Raw genomic sequence first — 11,272 nt, forward strand, 5'->3', positions numbered from 1 at the left:
ATGTCTGCATTAGGGCTGATGTTTCTATCCAGTATAGAACATGACACTTTCTGCATGAGTTTATTAGTGAAATATAAAGTTTAGGCAAAAAGAAGTTTAGTGCTTCTTTTTAATAGGACAACAATAGAAATGTGTGGCTGGTAAAAACATGCAAATTTCATACTTTGTTCTCCACTTTGGCTGCTGTCGCATCATCCAGGTGGGGGCTACACATTGGTGGTATTGGAGGGGAGTCCCCATCACCTGTAAATATTATATTACTTTTCAAAATATGCAGTGTGCAGAACCTACTGGACACAAAAAAGAACTGAGAGTACTGGCTGTAAATTCTTCAAATCTGGGCCACACTTGCTCTAACCTCGAGTTAGGACAGAAAAGTAACTCGAAGGTAAAACTGAAGAGGATTACATTTTTTGCAACAAAATAAGAACAATAAAATAGAAGTGCAGTTCACCTTGTGTAGCCCTTAGGGGTTACAAAAGGCTCTCAATTTTTTCAAGTCTACTGCATAAAACGTACCTAAAACGAAGATGTTATTAAGAATGTAGGACCAGCATACAGTGTCATCTCCTTTCAACCCTTTACAGTTCACTACCAATGCTCTAATGTCACAGGCAGCACTGTACAACTCCCTCTTAATACAGTATATAATGTACATACAAACTCTTAGTGACTCTTGAATAAACGCTTAGGGCTGTTTTCTACAAGGGGCAATCGTAAAATTATTTTGTTTCCGTCTGAATGCTAACATGGGTTCTGGGGGGGGGTGGGGGGGGTTGTGAGGGGGGATTCCCTGCTTGCTCCAGGTCCAGGTACCTTTCAGCATTTCCTTATTTATCACAAGACATCTTGCGAGCTTGCTGAGGAAACAAATCTGCTGTTTGCACTCCCCTTGGCGAGACCTAAAAAGTTGCTTTAAACACAGGTAACACCTGATAAGATAACAGCTGCGCTGTTGAATTAATACATTATTGGATGCATGAATCAGATTTGTGGTGCAGCCTACAGTGTATAAAACTAATGATGCACCATTGTAAATTAAAGATTATTACAGGAATTAATCAAACCTCCTCCATTGCACCCATCCCTGGGGACTCCTGATGCCACTTAGCACCAGAGTGACTTTAATAAATTAAACTGCTTTTCAGGAAAGTGCAGAGTGGAGGCAGTGGGGTTTGACTGAGACAACATGAAGAGGCTGGTTCTGTTGTTTTTCATCAGTATCCTCAGGGGTGAGATACCATATGATGTTTTAAAAAAACACTGCAGTACAAAAAATACTATGCATGCTTTATTTAATGATATGCAGACTAAGAACTATGACGAAACCTGTCTTTTAAACTAACATTATTTAAACTAACATTATCTGTTTTATATCTGTGGTTTCTACTGTATGTCTTTCAAAATGCTATTTTATTATGAAGTTATTAACTGACATTCAAGAGTGATAATGACAACAAGTCAATCTCACTCTAATCATAATTTTTACTGAAATTAGTTACATACAGTATATAATCAATCACCTCTTGTCGCATCTATCTCATGTATCCCTCCTCCAACCCATCTCACCTTGCAGCTACCCCTTGATTAACTCCTCTCTCTGAATGAAGCTTGAGTCTCTTCATCCTATGGCCAGGGAGGTTAATCACTATTCAACCCTTTCACCACAAACACCACCCACAGAATGGAAATATCAAAACATAAAATACTTTAAGTTGCAGTTCTGGTAATCAGCATTTCTATGGTATACCTGTGACATGAAAATTGAAGGGCCTGCCCCTTGCAAACACAGGATATGTATTACATTTAAAAAAAATGTGTAGCCATTTTGGAACTATTTTTTATTAATTAATTTCAATTAAACAAAAGCCAACTTGCATAAATAACTGCTCTTCATTTGCTGGACCTGAGAGGCTGGTGAAAGATAATTGAACCTGAAGCTTGCAGAACTACCATGAGTTATTCAGTGTTCACTTTTCATGAAACTTTGATATGAAACAATGAAACAATTAATATTATAAGACCACAGTGTATAACATAAACACACAATGGATATTGTACAGAACATCTACTAATAAAAAAACAATGGATGCAATGTAATATTCTGAGTACTAAACCTAAACTTAAAACATAAAGCAGTATTTCACATGGCCAGCCTAGTTCTGAAGTATTGAAGGGGTCAACAGCTTTTTAATGAAAAAGTTTGTTTCAGATGCACTGTAGTGTTTAAAAGTTTAAGTTAAAAAAAACTCTAAAATATAACAAAGCAATAAATATATATATATAAAACTTGTTTCTGGGGATTTTAGGCTTGTGCAAATTTAAATTCTATCAAACTGTTTAATTGTAGCAGAATTTTAAACCCAATACTGTATATTTTCTTGTTGGTGGGATCCGATTGGGTAGACCCAAGAGCAAAATAAAGCCTCCATCTGGTACTGCATTTGGAATTTGTGATTGGCACAAGGAGTCTGAAGTTGGCTTTACATTAGATGTGTGTTACGTGGCACTTTCATCTTAACATATCTCATGTAACACGTTTTTAATATTTAAATCCATTGCCTCCATTGTTTTCACACCATGTTATAAAAAAATAAAAATAAAAATAAAGTTAAAGCAGATAAGTGGTCTCATCTAGACAATGGCCTATGTGAAAAAGTTAACACCAAAAACTGTGACTTTGGAAGTAGGGATGCTTCAGCAACAGGCATTCCTTCCAAGTCTGTCATGCTTGTGCTTTTTCATCCCTTGCCAGGTTTAACAAATAATCCTAGATCCTGTTTACAGATATAGCAAAGAGAGGAGTATTCAACCCACGGATCTTCTCAAATACTGCATTTTAAATCCTCAAACCAAATTAATGAACAGGAAGACGATTTAAACTTCTGTACCTTAAGTTCTTTCTTGGTGTATCCTGTGCGAATCTAAGTATGAAGATGCCGAGGTTTATCTACAGTAATTGCATCCCGAGAGAGGCATCGTCAAATGTAATTAACTTCTTAGAGGAACAGTTTAACGACAATTACTGTTTTCCATAACCTCTAGCGACGTGGGTTCCGTTACGTCCGCCTGATCTAGTGAAATCCATCGCATAAATTCAGTGGATTTCCCACAACCAAACTTAATTACGAATCCACCTACATCGGAAGGAGCTGGTTAAATAACTACAGATTTTGTTCAAGAGGGTATGTATTACTTACTATTGAGGACAATTTTCACTTTTCGTTGTCTTGTGCAGCATATGTGGAATTTACAGTAGCCTATTTAACAAACAAAATAGTGAATAAGCATATTGTTTCTTTTGTATTTTATTGCCAGTACGATTTCTTCTTCTACTTTTAATAAAGATACTATGAATTCTACTGGGGTATTATCATTTTAAAATTATAAGGTTTATATATTCATAACCATTTTAAATCGCAATATCTATGCTGACTATTTCTAGGGATCACGAAATTCGAAGAATTGAAGTTCAATGGATGCCACACCAGATTTGAGTAACTTCACTCGTCCTGTTGGATTCTACATCCGAGGCTTCTATGCTTTACAAATAACTGAATATTATTTCACATTGTTAGCTGTTGTTTATGTGATTACACTGCTTGCAAACTTCTTGATAATGTTAATCATATGGTACGCAGAATCCCTCCACACTCCGAAGTACCTAGCCATTTTCAGTTTGGCAGTCGTAGACGTGAGTTACAGCACAGCTCTTATTCCCAAAGCAATACACACATTTCTTTTCAATTCGAGATTCGTGTACTTCAATGCCTGTCTAACGCAGATGTTCTTTGTTCATTACTTTTCTTCGATGGAATCGTTTGGTCTTTGTGTGCTGGCGTACGATAGGTTAATCGCTATTTGCTTCCCATTACGGAGCCATGCTCTGAATTCCAATGCTAAAATGATGTTGATCATCATAATTTCTTGGACAATACCGTTGATTGTCGTTCTAATCATGGTCGCGTTGATTCCTCCTCTGCCATACTGCAAAACAACTATTGTCAACAGTTATTTTTGTGACCACGGGCCAGTGTTTAAAATAGCTTGCGGGGATTATTCTCCCAATTGGTTTATGGCTTGCTTTTACACGGTGGCCTTATACTTCGCTCCGTTTACTTTTATTGTCGTTACATACATGTTTATTATCAATGCTCTTTTGAAAATAGCATCCACAGAAAGTAGGTGGACAGCTTTCAAGACGTGCAGCACACACTTGACTCTGGTGGCTATATTTTTTATACCTATTGTTGTCACGTACGTTGTTGCGTGGGTAAATGTGAACATCGACACGGACACAAGGATAATTAACACGTCGATGTCTGCTACTATCCCTCCGCTCCTAAATCCTATTATATATACTTTAAAAACTGAAGAAATTCTGGAACAAATTAAAATGTTTATCAGGCGCAGGAAAACTAGACCCACATTTTAACGAGCCAATAAATGTTGCATAGGGTATTGCAATTTCTGTTTGTGGGAAACTTATTTGTTGTGGAGAGGATATATTGTACTGTACATAACTAAAATCGTTCACATTTGTGTTGAGAAATCTGCTGTTTACATATCCATGTTTTCTGAAAAAAATGTAGATAAATTGTTTTATGTGCATGGAGTCAATATGACCTTGTTTTTTGTGTTGTATTCAAGAAAACGTCTACTGTACATGTACCTTTACAATTTTAAATGCGTTTTTATTTATGTAATTGTCATTGTGAATGAATTAAAATAATTTCGTATTTTTAAAGTTCTGCATAGGACGAATATCTGTCAAGTTACATTTTCCTCACACTTTTCTAGTACGTGGACAGTATGAGGTGAAATGTTTATTGAGACTTGAATACAATATGAGGTAACGGTAGTCTGCATATTCATCATTTAGCACCTGATTAAGTCAGTGAAAGAGTCACACAGTTTTGTGGTTTGATTGAATGTATGGTGTTCCCGATGTACAGACACAAACTCCAATTTTTGCAACCATTTTATACCATGACCTTTGAAGACAGGGACCTCTCCAAGGTACTGAATTCATTGTACCCCTTGCACTTAACAGGAGCATTCTTAAATACAGTACCTGCTGTGGTTTGAACTACACATGGAAAGGTAGTGAAAAATGAAAAGCAAATATTTATAACAATGTTTTTAATAATAAATAATTTATTCACCAGTTTTCCACTCTCACCATCACTGCAGTGAGTTACCTTGTTTTTTAAAATAAGGTAACTAAATGTACTAAATAAATTATATAAATCTGTTTTAACTTTTAGTTTTAGTTGTAACATTAAACTAGATCTGGTAAATTCCATATATACTGTACTGTAATACCCACGTTGCTTTATTTTGTATGAATACACTAAAATAAAAAAGGTCTTGTAGTAATTTTTGTTTTCCATGAAGGCATACATGTAGACTACCTCTGTTTTTTGCAAAATAATGTGCAACAGAACCAAAAGGGAATGTGCAATAGAATCCCTCTGTACATTTACTGTAATACTGGAAAATACAGTACTTGTCATGCTCTGATCCATAACGTAAGCTTTGTCCTTTTGCAAGCTTATCAGTATGTTCCTGTGAGATCTTGGGAGCTTTGGGAGGGATAGCTATCTTTTATGTAATTAAATGCATTATTAAGGTATATAATCAATTTTAATTTAACAACCACATTGTAATCGTCCTTGAAGAACAAAGCAAAGAAAATTTTAAAATCATGTTTATTTATGAACATCCAATTTATACAAAACCTTTTTATACCACAAAATGCTCTTTACAGGATGTAAAAGCGCATCCAGTTCTTCAGAAAAGTGCTTTTTGTTTGAAAGGCTAGTAAGCAGTGCCACATTTGTTGTACAACTGCCTCAGTGAAACATCGCTGGATCATTAGAAGTGTAGGATTTATTAAATTATTAAATAGTATAAATATTAAATTTATTAAAAAGGGTTAAAATTGTCACAAAGGGTGGGATTTATGTACTATTGTTCCATAAGCAACAAGGAACCAAGGGGTAATGTTCAGTGGCTTAGAAAGATCACATTTTAAGAAATATTTTGTACAATATACTGTATGTCCCGTTTGTTTTTATTTTCAGTTGTTAATTGACAGAAGGATCTCATCCAACAGTAACTTGAAGGAATTAATGATATTCAACAACATTATGACAGGATAGCTTGTTCCATACTCCCACAACCCTTTGTGTAAAGGGGTAGCACCTGTTCTCAGTTTTAAATACAGTTCCATGTATTTTCCATGTATCACCTTGCTTTCTCATACTGTATATATATTTAGAGGCACTACCTATCCTCAAGGTTTACAAATGAGAAGGCGATGATAGCATTTTTTTTATTAATCTTGAGGATGCCAAGGGATTATTTCACACAAAGCAGAACATCTGTTACTTTGTGTCAAAGTTTTGGTTCAGTGAAATGTAAAAGCAAATAAATCAAGGTCTCCTGCTCAGTGGAACTGCACATGAACTACAATACCATGGTATAATATATAAGTGTATAATCTAAAGACACCCTTTAATCTGTGATTAATATAATATACAGTAAATAAGCTTTAGAAGTGCAGATAACTACACAATTGAATACAAAATATTATACAAGAAATATTTGACCCATTATTATTGTACATTTTTAACTGGGCTATCTTAAGTTAACCTTCAGATTACAGTGACAACAATGATAGAGTTAATGCCCCTTATTAATCACAGGATCTACAGTATGCACTTTCTAAATAAATATTTCTAAATCCTTCCAAGCAGTTAAATATATAAGAGGGGATCAAAATGGCAAGTGTACTGTATGGTATACATTGATAGTAGCATTCATATATTCCCATGTATCACATATTCCCATTTATACTGTATTTACACAAATGCCTCAGACTAATACACCAAGTGAATTGAAAAATGCAGACCTTTCATTATTTAGAACCAACTTTAACTATTCTGAAAAGTGCTGGTATTTTATTCATGATTTCTTTGGTTTTCAGGGTATACACTATTGGGTTCATTAAAGGTGGAATGCAAGCAGACAATGAAAGGTTGAGCATTCTTATGTCGACATCAACAGCTAAAAAAAAGAATCCCCAAATATACAGGATTAAAATCGGTAAGTAAAAAAGTGCCACTAACGTTAAATGCTCGGTACATGTCACAAGTGCTTTGTGTCTGCCAGCTAGGTTTTGCATTTTGAAAACAGCAGTTAATATGGACAAATACGAGCAAATTATAAACATCAAAGGGACAAATATTATGAGCATGCTGAGTACGACAGCAGTGACCCATTGTTGTGTATAATCGTTGCAGGCTAATCGAAACACTGGTGCGTAATCGCAGAAATAGCTGTAAATCGTGGTGGATTTACAGAAAGATAGGTTGTTCATTAAAGAAACGGAATAAGCAATGGCAACGGTACATACGATCCAAGCAGTAAATACGATGCAGGTCATTTTAGGCACTGTGTTAAAATAGTGCTGCCTCAGTGGAAAACATATTGCAATTAACCTGTCGTACGCCAGTATAGCAAGCGAGAAAGATTCTAGCGAAGCGAACGTAAAGGCAAAGAACATTTGCGTTAAGCATAAACTATACGGGACGAAGTTGTATTTGAGAAGAAAAGCCCTGATCATCTGTGGGATCAAGGTTGTGCTGTAACAAATGTCAGTGACCGCCAGGTTGACCACCGCGATGTACTTGGGAGTATGAAGGCGTTCCTCTGACCATATTACTGAGACTATCAATGTGTTAGACAGCAACGTTACAATGTACACTACGGATAGGAAAATTAAATATACATTGACTAAAGGTAATGATGAAAACCCAGCAAGATAAAATCCCTGAGGACGCACAAAGGAATCATTGATGAAAGTAGCCCTCGATGCAGAATCGGTGCTCATCTTTGATGTTTGATGTCAGAGCTGTTTCCTTTCCTCAGTAACTCGTCACCTCTGTCAGGTGTAACTGAACCTTAAACAGAAGGATAAAAAAAGAGGACGATTATATTATTATTATTCAGTATAATTCATAGCAAACATCCAATATCGAACCTCAAAACTCACTTGAATGCATGTCTCTTGTTACTGCCAGCAATAGGATGGAAATTTGAAAACGAACAAGTCAAGGTTTTAACCATTACTGTTTTTCCTGCTAAGTACTGTATGGTATTCACAATTCATGCAAACGTATTTAAAGATATTAAGGGTGTATGGCATCATAACACAGCAACAATCTGCACAAATTGTGTCTTGGTAAAGGTGTGGCCTCAGGCTGCAGCTCATGCAAAGCTCAGGTGTTGCTGCTGTTACATTGTATTTATACCTCTGTGCTAATCAGGTTATTGCAGTTCCTCACAGGTGCACAAGAACTTATCTTGTTGGCTTTTGAGTACTCTGTGTTTATTCATTTGAAAAGGGGACATTCACCAATCCACTGCTGCAGATGTAGTAGATGGAAATGAAACACTCCATGGACAGGAAAAAATGTAAGCGCACAGCATTTGTCTCGAGCTGTTTATGTTAATGTTCCTTCTTCAGAATGCACCTGGGATTTCATTAAATGTGTAAATTGCTCTGACATAAAGTAATTACTTAGAACCCTTGGGTAACTTAACAGTTAATTGTCTTAGAAAACATGCTATTATATACCATCCAGAGTTCAGAATAAGAAATGTCAAGGCAGCATTAGCAAAGCATCATACTCAGTGGTGTACAGTACATGTTCTGAATATACATCAACATGAATATATAAAGAACAATACAACATGGGAAAAAAAATAGTCAAACCAAACTGAGGCGCTGGATCAAGCCTGTCATATATGCTTATACATCTCAAATATTAAACAGACTGGGTGTTTGATAAAGGAGCCCCCTACCCACTCTTGAAGAATTGCTTTGCCTCCAATGTATTCCTTCTTAGCACTTAACAAATTACTTGAACTAATTATTAGCCTTATAGGAGTAATTAAACAGCTTTTCCCAGCTCTTTTTTTGTGGGTACGGTTTACAGCACACATTTCACCACAAATATGAAATACTTTTTCTGTATCAATACCAGGTACACTACTGTATGTTGAACTGCTTATCCAATCTGAGTTTTTCTGACTGTTCCAAACAAGAGACCAATTAACATGTTGTGTTATATGATGAACATATAGACTTGATTAACATGCTTTTAATAAGAGAAAAAGTGGATCTATTTTAATGTACCCACAAATATTAATATGAATACAATGCAAGGATTAAATGGTGACTGAATTAAAATAATTTGTTTCTTTGATTTTATTTTTTTCTTCAATGGTGTCTTGTCATTGAGTGACAGTAATATTACATTTGGTTTGCACCTGCAGGGAAAATGATCTTTCTTGCATCTTTAAACACTAGAGGCTAATACTCTGTGACTGTCTGAGAAATGGCCTGTCATCACCTCTAAACCACAAGACCCCTTTGGCACCACACTCATCATTTGGATACAAATGTCTTCTAACACTAGGAGCCTGGTCATGTGCACTTAGCTGTGAGAGAATTTATCTGGCATGACTTCTCCTGCCTAACTAATAAGCAGTCTCCTTTCACCTTCTAAACAGATAATGTTACTGGTAGATTCATATCACAAATTTGAAGCAACAGAGGGTCTGTATTTAGGTAATTAAGATACAGACATAATATGTATGTCTTATTCTCGTAGTTTGATCTATGCATCCACATTGATTGCAACAAAGATGGATGTGGCCAGTGTCTTTGCCATTTAAAAGGTTGAAAGTGTCACAGAGAAAATATGATGTAGAACTGGTTATCTTAAGTAAAGTTACAGTAGGTGAGTAGTTATTAATTTAAATAAAGTCCTGTACTTCAGTAGCACAAAAATACCTTGACCAGTCACACAGAGGGTTAAATGTCCTCTGTGTGTGCAATCATAGTGATTCAAGTGATTTTAGAAGAAATACACCTGTCTTTGTAAGGTCCTTTGGTCCGGTAGTGAATTTCAAGAAATATTCAAAGATGAGGGCCAAGGATATTTCAAAATACCTCAAGAATAAATTAGTAGAAAGCCACAGACCGTAAATATTTCTTTGAGCATGGTGTAGTTGATTAAGAATTAGAAGGTGTTTTGTACCACCCTGACGCTGCCTACTGTACATCAGACTGCCTACCACTAAACTGAACAATGGGAAAGGTAACGGGGAAAGGTGTAAACTGATTAGGAATGCCGCCATGAGGTCAACAGCAACTTTGAAAGAGCAACAGAGTTCAATGGCAGAGATGCGAGGAACTGTCCATTTCTCAAAGTCCAATTGTCTAAGTCAATAAGTTCCAGGTATTTCACAGAAATGGGTTGTTTTGAGTAGCAAACCCATCTCAAATCCCACATGGAGTTTGCATCAAAGAATTAAGGCAATGCTGAAAACATGGCAAAAGGTTTTTGTCTTATTTGACCACAAGTAGTCTAAATGCAAAGCATCACATCTGTATCAAAAACACAGTTGATCACCAATTCAACACTATTTTTGCTGTGAAGCATGGCAATTGCAGAATCATGTTATTGGACTTATTTTCATCAATGGGGACTGCGATACTTGTCAAGACTGAGGTGCAAATGGACAAAGCAAAGTACAAACAAATATTAGAGGCAAATATACAGTATTTCAGTCCTAAAACTGAGATGAAACATTGATCGGTAGAGAATTAATCCCATTAGACATGCAGCTATAATAGTTGTCTCCCAACTTCAAATCAAAATTCCCTTTTGATTTTTTTTGCTGATATTTAACAGCTTTACGTGTTTAGCTTGAGAATTTATGATTGGAATAAAAACTTTCATTTGAACTTTTTTAGTCAACATTTGTGATTCAACAAAATTAAACCATTGAAAAAGGGTGATTATTTTAGCAAGGCAATCTATGCATTTTAGTTTAAGGATTGTCACTGCATTATAAACTTTTGTCAAAGTGTATTAGCCCTAACATGAGTGAATGTTGGAATCGGCCTGTGAATTCCATTATTTAGAATGTGCCGCATACAATCAAGCCTTAGGGATTTGCTGTTCTCATATTTATCTGGGATATCTGGAACATTTCTGCTTCTATACAAATATTATTTAACATGGTAGTTTCTTTCTCTGTAATCACTTGAGTGAAATACTCATTTTGATTATTCAGAAAACTAGACCAACTCTTACATTCTTTCATGTATGTACCAAAAAACTGAGTATGTAAGAAACCATTAGCTATGTCTGCCATTTCTTTTTTAGTTGTTCATGTAGTGATGTTCCCAGTT

At 35.7% G+C, this 11,272-nt stretch overlaps 1 protein-coding gene across 1 annotated transcript; it reads right to left on the minus strand.

Moving 5' to 3' along the window:
* Positions 1–6,922: 6,922 nt before the first annotated feature.
* On the minus strand, positions 6,923–7,961 carry LOC102695062 (olfactory receptor 1L4-like). The gene has a single exon (XM_006628408.3). The coding sequence runs from the start codon at positions 7,895–7,897 to the stop codon at positions 6,923–6,925; it is 975 nt and encodes a 324-aa protein (XP_006628471.1). The 5' UTR covers positions 7,898–7,961.
* Positions 7,962–11,272: the final 3,311 nt, after the last annotated feature.

The sequence above is a fragment of the Lepisosteus oculatus genome, chromosome 5 (genome assembly GCF_040954835.1).
Source record: "Lepisosteus oculatus isolate fLepOcu1 chromosome 5, fLepOcu1.hap2, whole genome shotgun sequence".
Lineage (NCBI taxonomy): Eukaryota > Metazoa > Chordata > Actinopteri > Semionotiformes > Lepisosteidae > Lepisosteus > Lepisosteus oculatus.